Raw genomic sequence first — 26,457 nt, forward strand, 5'->3', positions numbered from 1 at the left:
GATGTCCACTGCAGTGCCCGCTAGGGTGTCCAACTACTCTGCAGGGATGTCTGTCTGGCTAGTGAACTAAGAATGCTATTTCCTTCTACATCCCAATGGTTTGATTTTGTGCATTTTTCACTTGGACATTTTTTTTAATGGTCCAAGAAGATAGATTCACTAAACACAAAACATCTAGAAAGCATTTAGGAAATGGCCATTTCAAAACAAAAAGATAGATGTTTTTCAGGTTCGAAAATGACCATGTTCACCACTTGATTTTTGGACATTTTAGATGTCATATCGAAAATGCCCCTCCACATGGTATAAGTAGAAATCAGGTACGTTTATTCCCCCATGAGGTTTGGATGCTTTAAATTTTTGTAATGCTATGCGCGGTGATTTACCTTTCCATAAAAAAGAGGAAAGTTTATTTATCCATTTGCAAAAGGATTTAGGGCATAAGTCAGGGAGCATAGATAAAATATATAAAATAGGGGGATCTAGTGACAACTTAATGATATTCAACCTGGCCACGAAAGAGATTCAATGGTGGTCAATGTGTAATGGTTTGTTCAACAATGGTTTTAATTTTTTCCATGTTTACAGATAAAATGTGATCACTATCTTTATGAATCAAAATGCCTAAGTATTTAGGGGTTTGGGACGTCCAAATAAACTTCAAATCTGAATTGTCAGAAGGCAAGGCCAGATCATTTAAAGGGATGAGTTCAGATTTATCTTAGTTTACTTTAAAATTCTGGGGCTCATTTTCAAAGCATTTAAACTTATAACGTTCCATAGGTTACTATGGAGCTTATTTTAAAGAGAGAAAAGCGTCCAAAAAGTGGCATAAATCTGCATTTGAACGTTTTTCTCACAAAAACGTCCAAATTGGTTTTTTAAAAACCAATTTTTAGATATTTTTTTATGAAGTCTGTCAAAAGTATGTTTAAATCACAAGGGGGTGTGCCAGGGGCGGGGTCTGGGCGTTCCTAACACTTGGATCTTTTTCAGCCATAATAGAACAAAAGTGCTCAGGACTAAAACTAAGACATTTTGAGCTAGACCTGTTTTTATAATGAATAAGGCACACAAGAGTGCCCTAAATACCCCTCAGTGTTGACTGACCCCTTCCCACCCCCCACAAATGTGAATACAAGTATGATTTAGCAGCCTCTATGACGGTCTCAGATGTTAGAGCCAGGTCTATTAGAGCAGCATGCAGGTCCCTGGAGTAGTATAGTGAGCAGTGCAGTGCACCATGGAGTGGGGGATTCTGGTCCCTATCTCCCTCTGCCTGTCATATTTGTGGGGGAAATTGTGTGCCCCCTTCACCCATAAGGGCTATTGTAGTGGTGTACAATTGTGGGCAGTGGGTTTTGGGTGGGCCTTAGGGGCTTCAGCAGACAAGATAAGGGAGCAACGGTGAGAAGTGTACCTGAGAGAATGTTTTTGAAGTCAACTGCAGTGTGCCCCATTTATCTCCTGGGATAAAAATGCTGGCCCCTCCTACATCCCAGTGTTTGATTTTCTCTGTTTTTCACTTGCGTCCAAAGCACAAAACCTTGTTAGAAACAGTATTTTCGAAAACAAATGATAGACTTTTTTTTTTTTTTTTTTAAATGAACTTCTTTCCTATTCAGATTTTGCACATTGTTTGCAAAAAGTCTAAAGTCGGACTTAAAACGTCATATTGAAAATACCCCTCCACGTAACTTTGTAAGTCTAAGTGCTTTGAAAATACACCTCAATTTGTAACCTGAGAAACAGGAATAAGTTTCAACCAAACTAATAAATGCAGGTAAAGAGGACTTAGGATTCCTAATAAAGAGTAATACATTATCTGCCTATGTAACTAATTTTACTTGATTACCTTTTATATTAATGTCTTGGATGAGAGGAGATTGCTGGATAGCAGACAAGAGGGGTTCTAGGGCTAGGTTATAGATTAAGGGGGAGAGAGGACACACTTGATGAGTGCCACATTGTAGAAGAATATCTCATTTAAATGTTACTTGGTAATACTCTGAATATAGGTTTTAATCCAATTTATAAATGATTCATTATAGCCAACCCATCGAAGAACCTGAAGCAGGTATGGCCACTCAAGGCAGTAAAAAACCTTCTCCTTGTCAAGGGCCAAACCTACCACAGGCTCTAAGATACACTTAGGCATAAAATGCGCAAGATGTCACCAACAGAACAATCTTTTAGGAAGCCTACCTAATCAGGTCCAATCAGTCTATAGCTTTTCATAAAACAAGCCAAGCCCAGCCTCCTCCCCTATGTTTGTGTATGTGTGCTGGCTTACTGTTGTGACAGCACTCTGTATTCCATAATATATTAATATATCAATTTATCTTCCTTGACAGGACACATATGATAGAATTGCCAGTAAGCAATTTGTTATGTACATTCTACATATGTGCAGATGAGCCTCAATTCACCTGTCTGCATACAGCCAGTAATAGGGACTATCAAAAAATTGTAGCTTGCAAAAAGAGGTTATATGGGAAAAGAGCACTATTCTTTCTGTTTTTTCTTACAGTATGATAAAGTCAATAACGAAACTGCCATGATAATGCAGGTTATCGACATTGTTAATATTGCTGACACTGTAAGTTGCTGTTTTAACTATTAGATATTTTAAACACAAAATAATTACAATATTCATTTTCTTTTAGAATGTCACTGCTTATTCTTGTAAACTTTTTTGGAGGAGGGTTAGGGGAACAAACGTTTTCTCTTAATACCTTTGGGTGGACATTATCAAGCTGCATTGGGGCTTTGTCACATTATGTGCCCCTTAACACAACTTAAAGGATACTAGTGCAGCTTGTCTTGCCCTAACATTTAAATCATCGTGAGTTACATAGTAATAAGATGCTGTACTATTCTAGGCAAAATATAGAGTAGCTTCAACAGCCACCTTAAACCATCCCCAAGTAGAAGCTTTACCAGTAGACTCTCAGTTCTTAAGTAATCTTCTTTATTATAGTATTTGAATAAATAAAGAAAATCCAACTTGCAATTCAGTTGCTTAGACAGAATTGTTGCCTTATGCAGAGTCTGTATCTAGCCACCCAGGAGGCAAGCATCGGGTAGAACAGATGCAAAACATGGAAATGTATGAAAAACAGCTAAAACTATGTAATATCCGTAATGCAACTTGCAAAGAGAACTGGGTGTACACATGTTGCGTTATTGCTCTAAAATTATGATACAATAACCCCAGCTTTTAGCTGCAGCCCAATCCTTCCGGCCATGATCTCCAAGGTTCCCCCTCAACCAAGAGCACCCCCTGATCTGGCTCCTCCCCTCAAAGTAGTGGCTTCAGAATGACCCCCCCCTGATCATTGCCTCCCCCAAAGAAGACCCTTCCATCAAACCCCCACCCCCAAAGGCTCTGCCCTTGCCACTGTGCCTGTACCTTAATTCCCTGGTGATTTCAGGGTTCCTCGGGCAGGAGTGATCCCTAGTCACTCCTACTCTAATTGGTGCACCTAGCGGTAGTCTTGCGTGACTACTGCTAGGGGTCATGTTTCTGAATAAGGACACATATAATAGTATGTGTGCTGAAGAAAGTGATCAGAGTGCTGCAATTTGACTGTTTTACTGTAGAGCCCAAGGTTTTTAGTGCTTTCTTGTAATCTGTTTAATGTTATGTTTTAGCTATTTCAGTCACTGAATGTGAAGATTGTGCTGGTTGGACTAGAGATATGGACAACTAAAGAACTTATCAGCCCTGAAAGTGGTGTTTTAGGCAATTTTAATAAGTGGAAGACTACGAATCTTGATTTACGTGTAAAGTGCGACAGTGCAGCTTTTGCATTGTAAGATGTGATTTTTATTTCTTATAATATTTTGAAATTTGACATAAAGTGCTTGGTAATTTTCTGTTTTAAATCATTTAGGGGTAAAATGGCCGAATTTGCTATTTTCCCATTAATGGCCACACACTAATTTTCCCATTAGCTCATGAGCCCCTAATGCCACCTATTTTGTAGGTGTAGGGACTCATATGATAAACATGTACTAGTCAGCATGCAGCAATGCCGACATGCTAACCAACTTGCATAGACATGCCCACTCTCCACCCCCAGTCACCCTCTCTGCAAAAATACTTAAACATTTTAACATGCAATTTGCATGCGCACATTAAAAAATTACCAGGGAGTGCCTGAGAGTGCCCCTTGTTACATCATTTTAAGCTGCGGTAAGCACGTATTAGTGCTTTCCATCTTTGTAAAAGGGACCCTTATTGACTTTTGGAATTAGCTAAGCAAATCTTTTCCATTTGTTGTTGAATTTTATATCTTGTCTTTTCCCTGAACAAAACTGTCTAAGGTGAAGTATAAACTGTATTACAAGACTGAATAAAATAGAAAACAAGATTATGCTAATACCAATGACAAAATTAGTCAAAAGTCATAACTAAATCCTACCCCAGGATAGCCGTTGGAGCCATACCAGTTTCATATGGTTGTATTATACATCTTCCAACCTGCTAAAAGGAGTTTGATTTATATATATAAAGTTAGTTTGGAGGTGTCCCTTTAAACTGATGGAAAAAATTTTTCCAACCCATACAAAGAATATCCTGCTTATAATCGAACGAGAAAAACGCCCAAGTTCCGACCTAAATAGGGAGATGGACGTTTATCTCACAAAAACGAATAAAGCGGTATAATCGAAAGCCGATTTTTGGACGTTTTCAACTGCACTCCGTCGCGGATGCGGACAAAGTTGATGGGGGCGTGTCAGAGGTGTGGCGAAGGCGGAACTGGGGCGTGGTTATCTGCCGAACAAAGATGGGCGCATTTCACCGATAATGGGAAAAAAGTATGCGTTTTTAGCTAGAATTTAGGACACTTTTCCTGGACCCTGTTTTTTCACGAATAAGGCCCCAACAAGTGCCCTAAATGACCAGATGACCACTGGAGGGAATCGGGGATGACCTCCCCTGACTCCCCCAGTGGTCACTAACCCCCTCCCACCACAAAAAAATGATGTTTCACAACTTTTTATTTTCACCCTCAAATGTCATACCCAGCTCCCTGGCAGCAGTATGCAGGTCACTGGAGGAGTTGTTAGGGGGTGCAGTGGACTTCAGGCAGGTGGACCCAGGCCCATCCCCCCTACCTGTTACAATTGTGCTGCTTAATGCTTATTAGTCATCCAACCCCCCCAAACCCACTGTACCCACATGTAGGTGCCCCCCTTCACCCCTTAGGGCTATAGTAATGGTGTAGACTTGTGGGCAGTGGGTTTTGAGGGGGATTTGGGGGGGCTCAACACACAAGGGAAGGGTGCTATGCACCTGGGAGCTCTTTTACCTGTTTTTTTGGTTTTGTAAAAGTGCCCCCTAGGGTGCCCGGTTGATGTCCTGGCATGTGAGGGGGACCAGTGCACTACGAATCCTGGCCCCTCCCACGAATAAATGTCTTGGATTTATTCGTTTTTGAGCTGGGCGCTTTCATTTTCCATTATCGCTGAAAAACAAAAACGCCCAGCTCACACATTGTTGAATAAAACATGAGCGTATATTTTTTCCCAAAATACGGTTCGGTCCACCCCTTCACGGACCCGTTCTCGGAGATAAACGCCCATGGAGATAGGCGTTTTTGTTCAATTATGCCCCTCTATGTATCTCACAAATGGAACCTCAAACCTCCTAACAAGGAACAATACTGAAGTATTCACAATACCTTGTATAAACAGGAGTAGGTTAATATCATGGGTTCCTATTAAGAAGGAAAAAGAGAAAAAAACCCAGACGGTTGAAGAATTTTTGTAAGGCTCTGGAGTCCATGGGGGGGAATTTTTGACTGAAGCTGCCCTGCTTGGATTAAGCTAAGTAACTCTTTAGCCATTGTATTTGGCATGCTTGTTGTATGCTTCATTAGGTAAGAGTGGGTATAAGTGTTTGCCTTGGCTATTTCAGGCTCTTTGTTAAACTTTGTTAAATTTCAGGGTTCTTTTTCCTCCCGGGGGGGCTCCTTTGAGGTAGTCTTTTTTTGGGCTGGGGTTAGTTCGGGGTAGTTTGGTTTTTGGTGTCCGTTTAATTGTTATTCATAAGAGGGAAAGAGAGTTTTTCATCCCATTCGTTTTTCTCATGTAGCATGAGTTTTTGCGTCTGGGTTTTTTTTTCTCTTTTTCCTTCTTAATAGGAACCCATGATATTAACCTACTCCTGTTTATACAAGGTATTGTGAATACTTCAATATTGTTCCTTGTTAGGAGGTTTGAGGTTCCATTTGTGAGATACATATTCTTTGTATGGGTTGGAAATTTTTTTTCCATCAGTTTAAAGGGACACCTCCAAACTAACTTTATACATATAAATCAAACTCCTTTTAGCAGGTTGGAATATTTTCTTTAGAGTTTGTATTCTCCTGTAGTTGTTAGTGTATTATACATCTTAACATTTAGGATATCTCTGTGGGTGTAACAGCATTTTGTTGTTTTCTTTTCTCTAATAACTGTTTATACATATCTGATACTTAAATGATACTAGATTTATAGTTGATATTTTGTATTTTTCAGGCAAAAAGGAGCTGGTGCTCATGGATTAGCTTTTATAGGTGCCATCTGCATCCCTTCCCAATCTGGTTTTTTTGCTACGGTAACTATTGACTGGTCTAGATACACATCTAGGATAAATTACTTATAGTAAGCATGTAAAGATAATTGCCAGTATTATTGTGCAAACAATACACAAAAGATAACCTGGCACAACTCCATCTTTTTCTTAGAGACTGTAATTGTTGATTAAAAAATGAGTAGTCAGAGTGGATGGTAACATCATCATGTCCTATCTCAGTTTTGACCATGCCTTTCTATTGGTGAAATTATAATCAAAAAGAATAATACATAGCAAAACTGCATTATAACAATACATAATCATAAAAAATATGTAACAGTATATAACAGATAATAAAGTATGTGTCTCAAGGGGCTAGGGACAGCCATTGTAGTTGGCAATATAATCATTGGAAATGTAGATAGCTGAGTGTCTGGTGGGTATGAGGATCAGTTGATAATTGACTTACCTGGTGCAAAGGTGGTGGACCTTGTTTGTCACCTAGATAGGATTTTAGTTAATGCTGGAGAGAAGCTGACTATATTGACATGCATGGGAGGGTGTGAGAGGGAGGCCTCAGAAGCCAAATATAGGCTTTTGGGTAAAAAGTTCAAATCCAGAACATCCAATATGGCATTTTCATAAATGCCTTCTGTTTCACATGCAGGACTCTAGAGGCAGGCAGAACTCTGGTGCCTCCTTGTGTAAATGGTGCTGAGGAGAAGACAATAGATTTGTTGGGAACTGGGAAATATTTGGCTTTTAGATTTATTATTTGCCTTTTCCAATTAGAGCACAAGGACAGCTACAAATTCAGGTTCAGGATTTATTTATTTGCCCCAGGAGGCTTACAGTCTGCATGATTTTGTAGTGGTGGTCTTGCAAATAGGTGGGAAAATGTGGGATACAAATGCAATAAATAAATAAATTATGACAATTTGATGATTATAAACTGAAAGATAAATTTCCAAGTCTGGACAAAAACACATAAATTAAATTCATAAACCCAACTGTCAAGTACCATATATACCATGCTTGTACTATACAAATAATGATAATAGTAATAAACAAAAATATGTTCCATGATTGTTTTAATTATTGGTCCCCAGAAGACTGCAGAAACATAATTTATATTTTTATATATAGTATAACTGCAGGGCAAGAATAGTAGCTGTTTGTTTTTTGAAAGTGCTACTCTCTGCAGATCTTCATTTCTTTTTAATGTCTGGGTGACAGGCAAACAAAAAGGGAAGCTAATCTACCCTTTGTCCTGCTGAGCCTTGTTGAGCAAAGCGATGGAACTCAAACAGGCTGCAAAGAGCTGCATCCTCCACACCAGTTTCTGAACTGAGCAAGTGGTGTGGGGGGGGGGGGGGGGGGGCAAAACACCATCTAGCATAGTTTTCCTGCCAGCCAAGATGATGGTCGTAGCAAAGGTTTCTTTTTTACCTTTTGAAGTTTCCACTCTCCTGATCTAGGAACTTTAAGGCCTTTCTTGTAGTGGTGCCCACATGGGGAAGGGGGTGGGGTGAAAGATGGAATACAGCAGAGCTAGAAGTGTCCAGCCTTGCAGCTTCTCATTTAGCAGGTGTTTTATTTGGATAGGCTGAAGGAGAGTTCAAGGAGATACAAGGGAATGACTGTAATTAACAAAAGGTAAGATCCTTCATCCATCTGCCATCATGTTTCTATTTTTCAATGTTGGGAGCTGAGCTGAGCTGTGCTACTGTGGGTTACCTTGCAAACTTTGTGGATGGCTATCTGCTGGGCTGAAATAATTTTTCTGGAGAATGAAGGTGCTACAATCAGTCTTTAATTCAATTCAAATCAATTCTTGTATACCACTAATATCCCCTTTCCAGGGTTCAGTGCAGTTTACATTCTAGGTGAGACAAAAGCAAATAGTGTTAGTGTGAGGTCTGAGAAACATTAGAGACCATTGGATTAATGCATAAGACTAAAAACATTAAGGAAAGGATAATGGATGATACTAGGAAATAGAAGTCATGATGAATTGTTATGAAGCAGTCTTTGGGAAGAGAAAAGTTTTTAGCCTCTTGTGATAATTATGAGGCTATCCTATCCGGGGTAGGCCACTAGAGGGCACTAGTAGGAGAATAGGTGGAGGTCGCTAGGACCGGGGAGAGCCCTGGGATGTCCACAGGTGTAGGGGGTTGTGGGCTGGGTCCTGTGTAGCTAATTAACCACTTTATACCCCACCTGTGTTGTGAAAGGAGAGAGGTGAGCGGGCAGCAGAAGAAGAGAGATTCCCCTGGAAGATACTGGCTAACCCTATGGACTTGTGGTGGACTGTGTGTCCAAAGGAGAGAAGCAGGCTGAAAATCCTGGGGTAAGAAGTCCCTAAAGCATTAGTGTTGGACTGTGTGTCCTCAGTACTTATAGAACTGTGTGTTCAAAGGAGGAAGGACTGTGTGTCTCAAGTACTGGTAAAGAACTGTGTGTTCAAAGTGAGGACTGTGTGTCCAGAGTACTGAGAGAAGCAGGCTGCAAAGCCTGGGGTTGGGAGTCCCCAAAGTATTGAAGCTAGTACTGAGCCCATGTATCTGTGTGGGGTGGCTCAGTGTGAAGACCTATGAAAGCATAAAGTATTAAGCTAGAAGAAGTGTGCCCAGGGGCTGGAATAAAGAGTTGCCTGAGAAATATGCAGTTGGTGAGACCTGTTTAATTTGCTTAGTGGGAACCAGGTCACCCTGAGTGAGAAAGGGTAGCACACTAATTTGCATATGATCTGCATGTTGAGAACCAGGTCACCCTGAGTGAGAAGGGGGATATCACAAATGGCACTTTCCCAGATGGGACTTGACTGTTGAACAACCACTGGATGATAAGGTTGTCAGAGGATCTCTGCTACCCTTGGCAGTTGAATACCACTGGTAGAAAGGTGAAGCCAAGGGAAGAGCTGAGGACGGGTGTGGACTCAGGCAGTCGGTGTATCCCCAGTGAAGAGAGATGGAGGTGTCCTTGGAGGTACCAGAGGCCGTGTTCCAGAAGCCCGTCAAGGGGGCCAACAGTAGCAAAAGCACTTTGCTCACCTTCCCCAGGTAAAGGGTAACTAGGGGGGAGGTGAGGGTGGATTTGTAAGATCTGGAGGCTTGGGAGTGGCTGTAGGGGATGGAGGAGGCCACAGACCACAGGTGCAGTGCAAGTGTGGGGGCCAGGAGAGTGAACAGGCCACACTTGGATGTGTTTTTTTGTGTTTGCAGGGTGCACCCCATCGGACGGCCATGAAGGATGGAGACCTGAGAAGCCGGAGAGGAGAAGGCTAGAGCACTTGCCTGAGTCAATGGCTGATGGAGAAGATCTGGGAAAGATGGACATTGAGAACCCAGTTTTAGGGGACTTGCTGTAAGAACGCCCAAAGGAGTCATCAGGTGACCTCTTTCTCGGAGGGATCATGGTATCGTCGGGCGCCCAGTGAAAGGGAAGGGCCCGGGCCATGTGAGGTGCTAAGGGGAAGATAAGGGACCTAGGCGAGCTAGGTGACCCCTCCCTCGGAGGGATCATGGTATCGTCGGGCGCCCAGGAGGTAGCAGGGGGCTGCAGGAGAAGAGGGTCAGGTAGGGCCTGCTGCAGTGAGAGCCCCTCAAGGCCTAGTGAATGGGAAGGGCCCGGGCCATGTGATGTGCTAAGAGGGGGATGAGGAGCCTAGATGGGGGGTGGTGAGGCCCATGGCTAGAGCAGGGATGAGCCGGGAAAAGTGTATGCCCTCTTTGAAGAATTGCTGCTCCTCAGTGGAGAAGGCTTAGAGGGTTGCTGAGGTAGAGCAGCAATTATTTTAAGGGTGGGGATATGTGATAAGTATGAGGCTGTCCTATCCGGGGTAGGCCACTAGAGAGCACTAGTAGGAGAATAGGTGGAGGTCGCTAGGACTGGGGAGAGCCCTGGGATGTCCACAGGTGTAGGGGGTTGTGGGCTGGGTCCTGTGTAGCTAATTAACCACTTTATACCCCACCTGAGTTGTGAAAGGAGAGAGGTGAGCGGGCAGCAGAAGAAGAGAGATCCCCCTGGAAGATACTGGCTAACCCTATAGACTTGTGGTGGACTGTGTGTCCAAAGGAGAGAAGCAGGCTGAAAATCCTGGAGTAAGAAGTCCCTAAAGCATTAGTGTTGGACTGTGTGTCCTCAGTACTTATAGAACTGTGTGTTCAAAGGAGGAAGGACTGTGTGTCCCCCAGTACTTGTAAAGAACTGTGTGTTCAAAGGAAGGACTGTGTGTCCCAAGTACTGGTAAAGAACTGTGTGTTCAAAGTGAGGACTGTGTGTCCAGAGTACTGAGAGAAGTAGGCTGCAAAGCCTGAGGTTGGGAGTCCCCAAAGTATTGAAGCTAGTATTGAGCCCATATATCTGTGTGGGGTGGCTCAGTGTGAAGACCTATGAAAACATAGTATTAAGCTAGAATAAACTTTCTGAGCCCCTACGTCTTGCCCCATCCTTGGCCACCTTTAAATCTAGACTGAAAGCCCACCTCTTTAACATTGCTTTTGACTCGTAACCACTTGTAACCACTCGCCTCCACCTACCCTCCTCTCTTCCTTCCCGTTCACATTAATTGATTTGATTTGCTTACTTTATTTATTTTTTGTCTATTAGATTGTAAGCTCTTTGAGCAGGGACTGTCTTTCTTCTATGTTTGTGCAGCGCTGCATATGCCTTGTAGCGCTATAGAAATGCTAAATAGTAGTAGTAGTAGTAAGAAGTGTGCCCAGGGGCTGGAATAAAGAGTTGCCTGAGAAATATGTAGTTGGTGAGACCTGTTTAATTTGCTTAGTGGGAACCAGGTCACCCTGAGTGAGAAGGGGGATATCACACTCTTCCTGAAGCTGATGTAGTAGTTTTCTGTTCTGACAGGAATAGGTAGAGAGTTCTATATTTTGACTCCAAGAACGGGGAATAGGGAGCTGAAAATCTTCTGATTTCTAATTGACTTTTGGAATGGTGATGCTAGCATCAATTGTTGTTTCAGTCTGTTAGACTGGACCAGCCATAGACATAATATTGAAAATGCCACTCCATGTGGACCAGGCATCCAGAGGCAGCATCTTCCACTACCATCTTGAAAATAGTGGCTCCTGACTCCTTGCAGTACTGTGAATGGCACTGTTGGGTTCAGCCTCCCAAATAAAAGAGCACGTCCTTTCAAGTTCAATTTTATTTGATATGCCCCTTTAGTTAAAATATAAGTAGTTTACAGAGAGTTTAAAATATAATAGGGTGGGAGGGGTGGGGAATCAATAGAAAGGAAAGGTCCCCAGGTAATATTCCTTCTGAGAAGTTCTTAGAGAAGAGTACATTTCTTTGGGTAAGTGAACATTATTTTTGCTCTGACCTTTGGTGATTTAAAGATTGGGGTTTAAAAGAGGAATTGTAGGTTTATTGATAAAGACAGTTAGAATGTAAAAAAGCAAACTTTAGTCCCCATACCCTTTTCCCCATAGTTTTAAAACTTGAACTTTCTGCTACAGCCTACAGCATTAGCAGTCTCTAGTCACAGTAGGGCCTAGTTCAGTTTTTAGGTCCACTCCCTCCCCAACTCCCACCCACCCCTAGCACATCTCTTCATTTCGGGGTCTTTTTACTAAGGTGCGCCGAAAAATGGCCTGCGCTGGTGTAGGCTTGTGTATTGGATGCGCACAGGTCCATTTTTCAGTGCACCTGGGAAAAAAGCCTTTTTTTGTGACCGAAAATGGACGTGCGGCAAAATTAAAACCAGCACACATCCAGTTTTGGCCTGAGACCTTACTGCTAAGTCAGTGGGTGGCGGTAAAGTCTCAGACCAAAACTGGACGCGTGCTAGTTTTAGTTTTAACGTTAACTGGACAGTAATCGTCAGCGCGCGTACACTGCCAATTACCGCCCAGTTAGTGTCACACGGTAGAAAATAGAAATTACTTTCTCCCACGTGTTTTGGACCAATTCAGTTATCTATCAGATACTGACCACACTGCTACCACAACAACGCACCAATCACACCCACCAACCTGGAATGAACACACCCCCTCCAAGAAAGAAATCCAATGTCAACTGAAAAAATCATACCCACACCCATGAATGACAACAACTGTCAACCCATCCCCATTGGATATACCAATACAAGATTGGCGATTGACAAAACCACATCACTAATAAATTGGATTGAAGAGGAGAACCTAGGTATGGTGTCCATCACTGAATCCTGGCTCCATTCCAAAGATGATTCTATCAACGAACTATGCTACAAGATCATGCACTAGACCAGAGAAAAGAAGAAAGAAGGGGATATAGCACTGATATACAGGTCCTTCTTTCAAACAGAAGCCGTATCAAAGTTGATAACTCCTCATCTGCAAATATCCACCCTCAAACTTCACGATGAAACTCTGCATGGTCAAATCTGCTGCGTCGTCTTTTACAGACCACCAGGAAATTGATCGGATGCCCAGACCGAATTCATGGACTCGTCTCAACAATATGCGTCAACCTTAACAACATCTTACTGATTGGGGATATCAACCTTCACTTAGGAAAAAGAAGACACCCATACCAGAGACTTAAAATAATTCCTCAAACTCTGGGACATCCAACCCCTACCCACATGAAAGGCCACGCCCTAGACATAGCTGCAACCAGATTCTCCCCAAACCATAATTTATAATTAGGAAACCACAGTTGGGAGGAATCCCTCTGGTCCGACCACTTTAAACTCCACTTAACTCTCTACTGGAAAGAAAATAATGAACCAAAGAAAAAAATACAAATCACTCATGAAATATGTGGAAAGATAGACCGAGATTTATTTTGGGAGAAACTGTATGGCAAACATTGGAATCCACCAACTTTTTACTTGACTGGGATGATAAATGCAAAACCACACTAGACAAAATAGCCCCAGTGAAGAAGAGAAAAAAAGTTCAAGATATAAACCAGCACCCTGGTTCAACAAATAACTATGCAACTAAAAAACATATACAGAAGGAAAGAAAGACTATGGAACAAAATCAAAACACATAACAGAGAGGAATGGAGAAAAACAATGAAACAATACAAATAAAAAATAAGGCACAAGAAATGGAAATTCTACAATGAACAATTAGGCTCAGATCAGCCAAATATCAAAAATCTATACAAACTAGTCAACATGGAGGGGCATAATCAAACGTCGCTGGCGAAATAGACCGCCGGCGATCTATTTTGGCGGTGGCGCAACAGCTGGCTGGAACCGTATTATCGAAAAAGATGGCCGGCCATATTTTTTTTTTTGAAAATACGGTTTGAACCGGCCAAATGGCTTGGATTTCGCCGGGGTTGAGATGGCCGGTTTTGGTTTTCAGCGGTAATGGAAGATAAAAGCAGCCACCTCAACCCCGGCGAAATCCAAGGCATTTGGCCGAGGGAGGAGCCAGCATTTGTAGTGCACTGGTCCCCCTGACATGCCAGGACACCAACCGGGCACCCTAGGGGGCACTTCTAAAAAGTTACAAAAAATATACAAATAGCTCCCAGGTGCATAACTCCCTTCCCTTGGGTGCTGAGCCCCCCAAATCCCCGCCAAAACCCATTCCCCACAACTCTACACCATTACCATAGCCCTTATGGGTGAAGGGGGGCACCAACATGTGGGTACAGTGGGTTTTGGGGGGGTTTTGAGGCCTCAATACTTACCACCACAAGTGTAACAGGTGGGGGGGATGGACCTTGGTGTGCCTGCCTGAAGTGCACTGCACCCATTAAAAACTGCTCCAGGGACTTGCATACTGCTGTCAGGGAGCTGGGTATGACATTTGAGGCTGGCATAGAGGCTGGAAAAATAGTTTTTTTGTTGGGTTTTTTTTGGGTGGGAGGGGATTGGTGGCCACTGGGGGAGTACGGGGAGGTTATCCCTGATTCCCTCTGGTGGTCATCTGGTCAGTTGGGGCACCTTTTGAGGCTTGGACACGAAAATTAAAGGACCAAGTAAAACCGGCAAAATGCTTTGTTACGCTGCTTTTGTTTTTTCCATTATACGCTAAAGCCAGCCATCTGATAGCCACGCCCATGCCTGCCCATGTCCCACCTTCGCTACGCTGCCGAAAGCCCCCTTGAGTTTTCGCCGGCTTTGCAACGGGAAAGCGGCGATGGTGTCCAAAAACCTGCTTTCGATTATACCGATTTCGCCGCTTTTGTGAGATCGTCGGCCATCTCCCGATTTATGTCGGAAGATGGCCGGGGATCACTTTCGAAAATAAGCTGGATGCTTAATACACCCCCCTATTGCTACTACAAATAACCCTCTCCCTATAGCAACAGATCTAGCCACACACTTCAAAATCAGAATCACTGAACTAAGAAAGGACATCAATCACTCAGTCACCTCACTGGAGACCTTCATTGATGACTTCGATAGCACCCAGGAACATATCATAGCTGACAGAACATGGACAACCTTTCAACCTCCAACACCTGATACAGTACACACAGCCATCAAAAAATCCTACAAGTCAGTGCACTCTAGACACTTGCCCAAGATACTTACTGGAAACTACTTCAACAACTTTCATTGAACAAATCACACTTCACCTGAAATTCTGGCTATCACATGGTCTGTTCCCCACCAACAAAATCAAAATAATACTAACACACATACCCAAAAACAAAAATGTGAATCTAAATATAAGCGTAATCACCAACTACAGACCTGTAGCTTCTATACCCCTTATGACCAAAATCACAGACAGCATAGTCACCAAACAACTTATGGAATATTTAAACACCTTCTCAATCCTCCATGAATCTAAATCAGGATTCAGACCAGGATATAGCACCAAAACAGTACTAGTAACACTACTTGCAAAATTCAGACAAGAAAACAGTAAAGGCAAAAAATTTCTCTTCAATTCGACATGTCGAGCACTTTTGACATGGTAGATCACTTGATACTACTTTGATTACTAGACAAAGTTGGCATTGGAGGACCCGTGCTAAATTTGACTTAAAGGCTTCCTAACAACTTGATCCTATCAAGTAAAAATGGGAAACACAACTTCCATGCCCTGGAAAGCAGAATGCGGAGTCCCACAAGGCTCACTACTATCCCCGCTACAATTCAACATAATGATAGCACCCTTGGCCAACACACTTGCAAAAAAAAACCGACTACATTTACATTTACATCAGCAATGTCATAATATACATCCCGTTTGAAAAGGATGTATCAGAAATTAAACACAGAATACAATCAGGCATCAACATCATGCAATCTTGGGGAAGCTCAAACTAATCAAAGACAAACCCAATGCCTGCTATTAACCTCACACCACCGCAAATTATTATTATTAACATTTGTATAGCGCTACCAGACGCACGCAGCGCTGAACACCTGACATAAAGCGACAGTCCCTGCTCAATAGAGCTTACAATCTAAAAATAATACAGACAGACAAGACAATTAAGGGTGAGGGAAGTACTGGGTGAGAAGGAACAAGGGGAGACAATTGAGTAGTAGCTAGGAGCCAAAAGCAGTTGTGAAAAGGTGGGTTTTCAGCATAGATTTGAAAACAGGTAGAGATGGAGCTAGACGTACAGGCTCAGGAAGTCTATTCCAGGCATAAGGTACCACGAGGGAAAAGGAACGAAGCCTGGAGTTAGCAGTGGAGGAGAAGGGGGACGACAAGAGAGATTTGTCCAGTGAGTGGAGTTCACGGGGAGGAATGTAGGGAGAGATGAGAGTGGAGAGGTAATGGGGAGCTGTAGAATGGATGCATTTAAAGGTCAGTAAGAGAAGTTTGAATTGTATGCGGAAGCAGAGAGGGAGCCAGTGAAGTGACTTGAGGAGTGGGCTAGTGTGGGTATAACGATTTTGGCGGAAAATAAGTTGTGCTGCAGAATTTTGGACAGACTGGAGAGGAGAGAGATGGCTGAGAGGAAGACCAGTGAGAAGTAAATTGCAATAATCCAAACGAGAGGTGACAAGGGTTTGAACAAGGGTTCTGGTAGCGTATTCAGAAAGGAAGCGGCGGATTTTGCTAATGTTTTAGATAAAGAAACGACAGGTTTTGGTGATCTGTTGAATATGCGTAGAGAAGAAGAGAGAGGAATCAAAGATGACTCCAAGGTTATGAGCCGAGGAGACAGGGAGGATGTGAGAGCCATTAACAGAGATAGAGAATGGGGGAAGAGGGGAGGTGAATTTAGGGGGCAAAATGAGACGTTCAGTTTTAGTCATGTTCAGCTTCAGATGGCGTTGAGACATCCAAGCAGCAATGTCAGACAAGCAGGATGAAATTTTGTCCTGGATTACGGTTGAGATTTCAGGGGTGGAGATGTAGATCTGGGAGTCATCTGCATAAAGATGATATTGAAAGCCATGAGATGAAATCAGGGTACCAAGGGAAGAGGTATAGATGGAGAAAAGGAGGGGTCCAAGGACGGAACTTGGGGGACACCAACTGAAAGCGGGATGGAAGTTGAAGAGGAACTGCCAAAGTGAACACTGAAAGTGCGAAGTGAGAGGTAAGAGGAGAACCAGGAAAGAACAGGGCCCTGGAATCCAATCGAGGATAGCGTATCAAGGAATATGGTGTGGTCAACAGTGTCGAAAGCAGCAGATAGGTCAAGAAGGATAAGGATAGAATAGAGACCTCTGAATTTAGCCAGCAGCAGGTCATTAGAGACTTTGGTAAGTGCAGTTTCAGTAGAGTGAAGAGGGCGGAAACCAGATTGGAGTGGGTCAAGAATAGGTTGAGAAGAAAGGAAGTCAAGACAGCAGTGGTGAACAGCGCGTTCAAGTAATTTGGAGAGGAAAGGAAGAAGGGAGATGGGGAGATAGTTGGAGGGACAGGTAGGGTCAAGTGAGGGTTTTTTAAGAAGTGGAGTGACAACAGCATGTTTGAAAGCAATATACCACATCATTAATTGAACTGGACGCACAAAGACTATTCATAGCAGATCACTTGAAAATTCAAGGAGTCATTCTAGATCAGGAACTGACCATAGATAAACTTGTTTAAGTTGTGAACATCACCAAAAGCATGTTCAACATGATGTGGAAACTAAAACGAATAAGAAACTACTTTCCTACATCCATTTTCCGCATGTTCTATTAAAATGTTCTATTACATATTGTGTTGACATTGTAAGTTGTATACTATTCTATACTTTGTATTATTATTTGAATATTTTACTGCTGTAATTGTCTATTGCTTATGTTTGATTTATTCTTACTGTACACCGCCTTGAGTGAATTGTTTCAAAAAGGTGGTAAATAAAAATGTTAACTCAGACCATGGTATTGACCCACATGGACTACTGCAATGGAGTACAAGCAAGCTGTAAAGATTCAACCCTCAAAAAACTACAAACAGCCCAGAATACCTCCATGAGACTCATCTATGGCAAGCCCATTGTTAAAAGCTCTCCACTGGCTCCCAATCAAAGCACGAATATTATTCAAAATATGCACACTAGTCTACAGAATAATCTTGGATTAGCACCAAACTACATGACAACCCTAATCAACCTTCCAATATGGAACTCAAAATAAGACACCCGAAACTATCTGACTCACCACCCCCCACAATGCCAGGGTATCAAATACATAAATGTACATGCATCACACCTCACTTACCTAGGCTCTCAACTCTGGAGTGCGCTACCTAAAGATCTAAGAAAAATCACCAATTATTTAAGATTCCAAAAACATCTAAAGACCTTCTTCTTTAAAAAAACACTTCCAGGAAGATGACACACAAACGAACTATTGAATCTGTTAATACTAACCAATCAACCAATTGCCAGTCTCAACTAGACCCCATCTTATACACACGAATGCTTTAAGGACTATGGCTATTTAAAGATCCCTATGGAGAGTTAATCTATTATTCATCAATCCACTCCTTCTTCAACACTAATTGCTGCCAATATAATCTCATATAACTGTATTCATTTATATGTTCTCAGATTCAGATGAACTCGCTACTAACCCACACTATGTTCAATCACAATTTGTATATTTACAACTTTATTTGTAAGCCACTTTGAAACAATTGACTACTGTATACTGTGGGGTATAAATGACACAATACATAAATAAATAAATGTAGTGTGATAATCACTATTGCCTAGGTTGACACCCCTCTGGAGGTTGGAAATGCTTCCTCCATTTGTGAGCACTAGATCCAGCGTTGACCCTTCCCTCATGGGTTCTATCACCAGTTGTCTGAGCAAAGCACTTTGACAGGCATCCACAATCTCTCTGCTTCTTTTCAATTCTGCCGACAGGAAGTTCCAATCCACATCAGACTAGTTGAAATCCCCCAGCAACAGTGCTTCCCCTTTCATTCCAAACTCAGATCCTTGTCTAGCTTCTCTATTTATGCAGGAGGTCTGTAGATAACACCTATGTGGATACAGGTTCCATCTTCTCTTTCTAGGATGATCCATTTAGCTTCTTCCTTTTCCCAAGTTCCTTTCATTTCAGCCGCAGTGATGTTAGTTTTCACATGCAGTGCCACTCCTTCACCTCTTCGACCCTCTCTATCCTTCCTAAAAAAAATTATAGCCCAGTGTGGTGGCATCCCATTCGTGAGAATCATTGAACCATGTCTCTGTAATAGCAACAATATCCAAGTCCTCCTCAAACATTAGGACTTTCAAATCTTGAACCGTTTTACTTAGACTGAAAGTATTTGTGCTCATTGCTTTCCATGTGTTATTGAGTGAGTTTAGGTGGTTTTCTATATTAACATTACCTTCCCCACTGCTGCCATGCTTTTCCTGGGAGTGAGTTTATAGATTCCCTTGCTTCTCTTTGTCACCCCCACCCTCCAGTTTAAATGTCTAGAAACATACTGTCTGATTTTCTTCCCCAGGATCATTTCCCCCCATCATTGCAGTACAGCCTGTTATTTTTCCATGTACTGTCCCATCCTCCTATGTAACTAAAACTTTCTTCTTTATACCATCGTCAAGCCACTTTTTGAATTTCTCTGTTTTGCAGTCTTTCCTCTTCCTTCCCATACATAGGAATAACTTCAGAGAAAGCTGCACTCAAAACTAAAGACCTGAGTCTCTCCCCAAGCTTCTGGAACACTCTCTGTGATCCAAACTTGCTATTGTTGGCCAGGTCACTTTCCCCAGGTGGATTACAATATCAGTATTAAAATCCTTACTATCTTCTCAGATCACTCTGCAAGTGATAGGAAAGGGAGTTTGTTTTTCCTGTATAGGATAGATATAAAGAGAGAAGGACACACAGGTGAGAGAGCTGCTTTGAATCTATGAATCAAATTGTGGCTAGATTGAAAGCATTGACTTTTACACTTGCTCAGGAGCAGGCATAAATGATGTGCATAAAAAGTATGTGCATATTTTATAAATTCTATGCCTGTCTGTGCTCCAACCACACTTTACCACAGAACCCATCTACAGAGGGTTGTGTAAAAGTATGCAGCTTCTTGGCACTACTTTTATCTATATAACTTGTGAGGTAATTTTAAGGTTCTTCATCTGCCTTTCCCGAGGATGTAGTTCTCTGAGGTGTCAAGAGAACAGAAGATAAGTACGGAAACAATCCAAAATCGAACAGAGGGTCTTTTACAAAGGTGTTCTAGCGTTTTTAGTGCGCGTTAATGATTAGCACCCGCTAAATGTTAGAGACATCCATAGAAATATATGGGCGTCTCTAACATTTAGCATGTTTATTTTTAGTGTGTGCTAAAAACGCTAGCGTGCCTTTGTAAAAGAATCCCATAGTGATTTTTGAACCAGAAAAATGTCTTTTTATTTCGAAAATTGCCATTTGCTAGATGTTTTTGTGCTCAGTGCATCTATCTCATTGGATCATTTAAAAAAAAACATCCAAAGGAAAAACACACAAAATTAAGCCATTGGGAAGTATGGAGGGCCAGCATTATTAGACTGACCACACAGACATCACAGACATTCCAGCATAGCAGTGGGGCACTGCAGTGGACTTCACCTAAAAGGTCCCAAGTACACATCTCATCATTATCCCCTTTTATTGTATGGGCAGCCCTCCAAAACCCATCAAAAAACTACTGTACTCAATTGTACACCACTATAATAGTCCTTTATAGCTGTAGGTGTCACCTATATGTGGGTACAATAGGTTTTTGGTGGGTTTTGGATGGCTTACACTTTCTACCACTACCACAAGTGTAACAGTTAGAGTAGGATAAGGGCTTGGGTCCCCTTCTCTATACTGCACTGACCAGTAGGCAACTCCAGGGACCTGCTTGCTACTCTATAGGACTGGCCATAACATCTTGCTGTCATAGAGGCTGGCTTGTACTGTTTCTTTCACATCTTTGGGGGTGGGTGTGAGGGGGTCAGTAATCACTGTGGGAGCAAGGAAGGGTCCTGCTTTAATCCCTAGAGTGGCCATTTAGGGCATATTTTTGTGACTTAGTCGTGATTGAAACTGGTCTAGACCAAACGTCTAACTTTTAGCCCCGGATGTTTCTCCTTTGTTCCATTATGGCAGAAAAACATTCAAGTTTTGGGAATGCCCAAATCCTGCCACCAACAAGAGCCGGTAGTGGGAGGCGGGGATAGTGCTGGGCAGACTTATACGGTCTGTGCCAAAGCCAGTGGTGGGAGGTGGGACTGGTGGTTGGGGGGCGGGGATAATGCTGGGCAGACTTATATGGTCTGTGCCAGAGCCGGTGGTGGGAGGCGGGACTGGTGGTTGGGGGGCGGAGATAGTGCTGGCCAGACTTATATGGTCTGTGCCCTGAAAAAGACAGGTACAAATCAAGGTAAGGTATACACAAAATGTGGCACATATGAGTTATCTTGTTGGGCAGACTGGATGGACCGTGCAGGTCTTTTTCTGCCATCATCTACTATGTTACTATGTTAACATGCCTCCTTGTGATTTTGATGCACTGCATATGAACTGCATAGAAATATGTCTTAAACATGAGTTTCGAAACTAGCAATCTGGATATTCTGGCAAAAAAAGTCCATTTGCTGCTTTGTACCACTATTTGGACATTTTTCTGTTTCGAAAATGAGCTCCTAAATGGCTTTTTATTTAGGAATGAAATTATAAAGAACAACAGGTGAACTTCTTGTACATATTATTGAGCTTAGTTTTCACATTATTTTGGCAGCGAGGAAAAACAAAACTGAAGTGCTGAGGAGTGTTGTGATTGGGAAGGGCCTCACGTACTCAGAGCTTTCACATTTAGTTCTGAGTTCTAGGAGAGCTGTTCCATCCTGGCTAGATTTGATGTCATTCACTTTTATGCCTGACTCAGTCCTGCTTGTTGATGGAAAATGATCAATTCATTCATGGAGTAAAGGCAATTATTACATGACATAATTAGATGTTTATTTATAGGAGTATTTTTAAAGCACTATAAATATAAGTATTTTCTGAATGTTTTCTCTTCTGCTGTTTTATATAGTTGTCATCTAACAACATGCTAGCAAATGCAATTGTATATGCCCATGAGCTGGGCCATACCCTTGGGTTTCTGCATGATGATGAGTATTGTCATTGTACAGAAAAAGTTTGCATCATGTACAAATATGCCTCGTAAGTAAAGTTTTTTTTCTGTCTTTATCTGATTAAAGATGATGAAAAAAATTATTGTCCAGAAAATTAAGAGGGCAATTGTATAATTATTTTCCCTGTATAATGCATGTTTTACATGTGGAAAATGGCTCTTATAAAATGTGCATCTAAAAAAAAGGGTCAATGAAAGACGGAGCCTGCCTTTATTTGTACCACGCATAAGGATTTCTGGAGGCATAGTGTTGGGAGAGCAGGGATGGAGCTGTAGTGTACACAGATATTTGATAAAATATGCATGTACATATATATAGGACAATTCTATAAAGTGCACTAAGAGTTCAAGTGCTAAAATGCTGGGCACCCAGATCCTGTTGTAAAATATTAATATAAGTTGGCATTTAGGTGCACCCACTTATGCCATGTCTATGGCAAGTTTAAGTGCACATGCCTAAATGCTGCACTTTGGTGTGTCAATGACACTATTCTATAATATGTGCATGTAACTGGGGGACACTCATTCTTCACTAATGTAAATGCTCCCTTGCAATTGCACGCTAGGCAAGTTACACTTTAAGATTACAGAATATCGCCTAGCATCCCACTACCACTTATGTACAAATATGTAACAGTCAAATGCGTAAGTGCTAGCATTCTATAATCTGAGTGTGTAAATGGCGCATACATTTAGGCACTCATATTACAGAATGGTGTTGGTGAAGTTTAAGGTCCTCCATGAGCTGGTTTTTTGCCCCCGACATAGCCGATTGTGGCAAAACATGGCCACGTTGGACACTTGTATGTGAATCCTGGGAGCACTGGTGAACCAATAAAAACTGCTTTTCTTTACAAGGTCTACTTTTCTTTCTGTTCCACACTGGATCTAGTGGTTCGTTTGCCTTCTTGTTTTCCCACTAGATGAAGCACATACAGTAACGCTTGCTTATATGTATTCTGTTTGTTCTTTGTTTATGAGGACACCTGATGAAAGCATGCTTGCTGAAACATGGACCGTGTTGAGTTCATCTCCAAGCAAATGTTTTTATTGTATTACATCTACAAGCAAGCGTTACATTATATGTTTCATCTGGGACTTGTTTATTTTGTGTTGCTTAAAGAATATGAGCACTCATCCTGGCTCATCGCTTTGTACCACATTTACACACCACTTGAGCGTTTAAGTGTGTACTTACCTTTAAATGGACAGTATTTTGTATACTTATACACATAAGTGGCAGCAAAACACCAAAGCACTATTCTGTAAAGGCATTCATAAGAGTGGGGCCACAGAGGGGCATGACTGTGCAGACTTTGCTGCATTTGGACACCCGTAATTACACCAGGTGCCTAAATATAAAGCATGCTAATCCTGGGTTATGCTAGTATTCTATAACATAACTTGGTTGCCCAAATGCCATTATAGAATAGACTCTCTCCACATGGAATTGGGGCTCTTAAACAGAGATGTCCCCACCCCCCTAACCAAGTCCCTGGTTTTACTGAGGGTGTCTGGTGAGTAGTGGAGTGGGAACAATGCCCAATCACTCCTACCTTATATCCACGGCTGTACAAAATGGCTGCTAAGTCCTCTGGTGATATCATCGGAAGCATTTTGCCCATATATGGAAGCCTGAACCCCCCCCCCCCCTAGCATTAATATCACAATAGTACCACTAGAGATCTCGGTGGCCATTTTGTGCAGTGGTGGACATGAAGTGGGAGCAAGCGGTCATCACTCCTATCCCACTACTCACCAGGATCCCCCAGTAAGCCTGGGAACTCAGTAAGTGGGGTGGGAGGACTTGCATCTGCAAGACTGGTTTTCAGGACCTTGGGTCCTAGAAGGAGGAAGGGTGAGTCTGCAATGTGTCTGCAAAAGGGGGCCTTCTCCACCCAGGGGAGAGGTCCAGGGAGTCTCTCTACTAGCGGAAAGAGGGAGGGGTCTTGGTGGTGGTGGGGTTTCGGTATGCTCAGAAGTGGATGTCTGTGCTAAGAGGGGGGTATGATGCTGCTGGGAAAAGTGGGAGTTTGTGCTGGATGGTAGTCTAGTGTGCTGTGTATGTGGGGGGGGGGGGGGGGGGGGAGGCATTCTGTCAGGTTATGCTTTCAGAGGAAGGAGGAGCGCTGGGACTGTGAGACCCAGAATGTCAGGATTTACACAGCCGCCTCTAAAGCAGACACTTTGATGTGCTCGGACAAAGTATAAATTCCAGCATCTGGGTTTCCTACTGTAGACATGGATTCCCTATGTGAAATATGGAATGCACATCTGTATTGTTGTCTTGCCTAGACCATTCTCTCTCCCTGTCCTCTCAGCTAGAACTACCTCCGTGCAGTGGCGTGCGGTGACATATTTATAGCAGGGGATAAGTACATAAGTACATAAGTAGTGCCATACTGGGAAAGACCAAAGGTCCATCTAGCCCAGCATCCTGTCACCGACAGTGGCCAATCCAGGTCAAGGGCACCTGGCACGCTCCCCAAACGTAAAAACATTCCAGACAAGTTATACCTAAAAATGAGGAATTTTTCCAGTCCATTTAATAGCGGTCTATGGACTTGTCCTTTAGGAATCTATCTAACCCCTTTTTAAACTCCGTCAAGCTAACCGCCCGTACCACGTTCTCCGGCAATGAATTCCAGAGTCTAATTACACGTTGGGTGAAGAAAAATTTTCTCCGATTCGTTTTAAATTTACCACACTGTAGCTTCAACTCATGCCCTCTAGTCCTAGTATTTTTGGATAGCGTGAACAGTCGCTTCACATCCACCCGATCCATTCCACTCATTATTTTATACACTTCTATCATATCTCCCCTCAGCCGTCTCTTCTCCAAGCTGAAAAGCCCTAGCCTTCTCAGCCTCTCTTCATAGGAAAGTCGTCCCATCCCCACTATCATTTTCGTCGCCCTTCGCTGTACCTTTTCCAATTCTACTATATCTTTTTTGAGATACGGAGACCAGTACTGAACACAATACTCCAGGTGCGGTCGCACCATGGAGCGATACAACGGCATTATAACATCCGCACACCTGGACTCCATACCCTTCTTAATAACACCCAACATTCTATTCGCTTTCCTAGCCGCAGCAGCACACTGAGCAGAAGGTTTCAGCGTATCATCGACGACGACACCCAGATCCCTTTCTTGATCCGTAACTCCTAACGCGGAACCTTGCAAGACGTAGCTATAATTCGGGTTCCTCTTACCCACATGCATCACTTTGCACTTGTCAACATTGAACTTCATCTGCCACTTGCACGCCCATTCTCCCAGTCTCGCAAGGTCCTCCTGTAATCGTTCACATTCCTCCTGCGACTTGACGACCCTGAATAATTTTGTGTCATCGGCGAATTTAATTACCTCACTAGTTATTCCCATCTCTAGGTCATTTATAAATACATTAAAAAGCAACGGACCCAGCACAGACCCCTGCGGGACCCCACTAACTACCCTCCTCCACTGAGAATACTGGCCACGCAATCCTACTCTCTGCTTCCTATCTTTCAACCAGTTCTTAATCCATAATAATACCCTACCTCCGATTCCATGACTCTGCAATTTCTTCAGGAGTCTTTCGTGCGGCACTTTGTCAAACGCCTTCTGAAAATCCAGATATACAATATCAACCGGCTCCTCATTGTCCAGCAGATGTGCTAAACATTTGTGCAATGCATACCCTCAACTAAGATTAATGTACTCACTGGTTGTGCTGAACAATGTCAGGTCTTGGTCTCTTTCTCAGAGTCACCTATAACACTTGTCACTTCTCCTTTTGACTTCTGTGTTGATTTGAAGAAACTTAAGTTCTGTATCACCATCACCTTTCCGAAATCTATCCTTCAGAGTTATACACAGATTGATAAGTAGCACTGTTTCCATTCCTCACAAAAATTAAAAATATTATTACCCCATTCTATCTCACAGGAGGTAGAAATGGTGGGAGCACTGGGCTATATGAGCCTCAATAAGTAGCAGAGCAGCAGCAGGAAGACAAACTTGGAGGGAGGGGGGAGAAGGGACATACTGTTTCTTGGTTTGGCTCCCTAGGCAAACATATATTTGTGCCCCCCCCCACACCCCCACCAGGGACCCCACCCCCAACTATCATTTATCTCTCCAGAAGTAGAAGCAAAAAAAGTACACAGCGTAGCTGTGGGTATATAACATTATAGTTGTGAGTGAGCAAATGCAAGTATATGCTTAATGGTTAGAGCTGGAGAGCTGCTAAGTTACCCAGTTCCAGGAAAGAAATATTGAGCCAGTCTTGGAATTCTGCAACCCTATCCTGGTATATTATGGGACCCGACGTGTTGATTTTAGTGGTGGTATCAGGGACTACATAGAGCACTGAACTGGGATATATGTTCAAAAATAGG

At 42.5% G+C, this 26,457-nt stretch overlaps 1 protein-coding gene across 1 annotated transcript in view; it reads left to right on the forward strand.

The window, feature by feature from the left end:
- Positions 1-26,457, forward strand: part of LOC115469712 (disintegrin and metalloproteinase domain-containing protein 9-like) — a 238,436-nt gene that overhangs the window by 116,456 nt on the left and 95,523 nt on the right. Inside the window, exons 8-11 of the mRNA XM_030202499.1 lie at positions 2,531-2,599; positions 3,655-3,815; positions 6,529-6,607; positions 21,970-22,100. Of these exons, the coding sequence (XP_030058359.1) occupies positions 2,531-2,599; positions 3,655-3,815; positions 6,529-6,607; positions 21,970-22,100 (440 nt within the window). The remainder of the gene's footprint in view (positions 1-2,530; positions 2,600-3,654; positions 3,816-6,528; positions 6,608-21,969; positions 22,101-26,457) is intronic.

The sequence above is a fragment of the Microcaecilia unicolor genome, chromosome 4, assembly GCF_901765095.1.
Source record: "Microcaecilia unicolor chromosome 4, aMicUni1.1, whole genome shotgun sequence".
Lineage (NCBI taxonomy): Eukaryota > Metazoa > Chordata > Amphibia > Gymnophiona > Siphonopidae > Microcaecilia > Microcaecilia unicolor.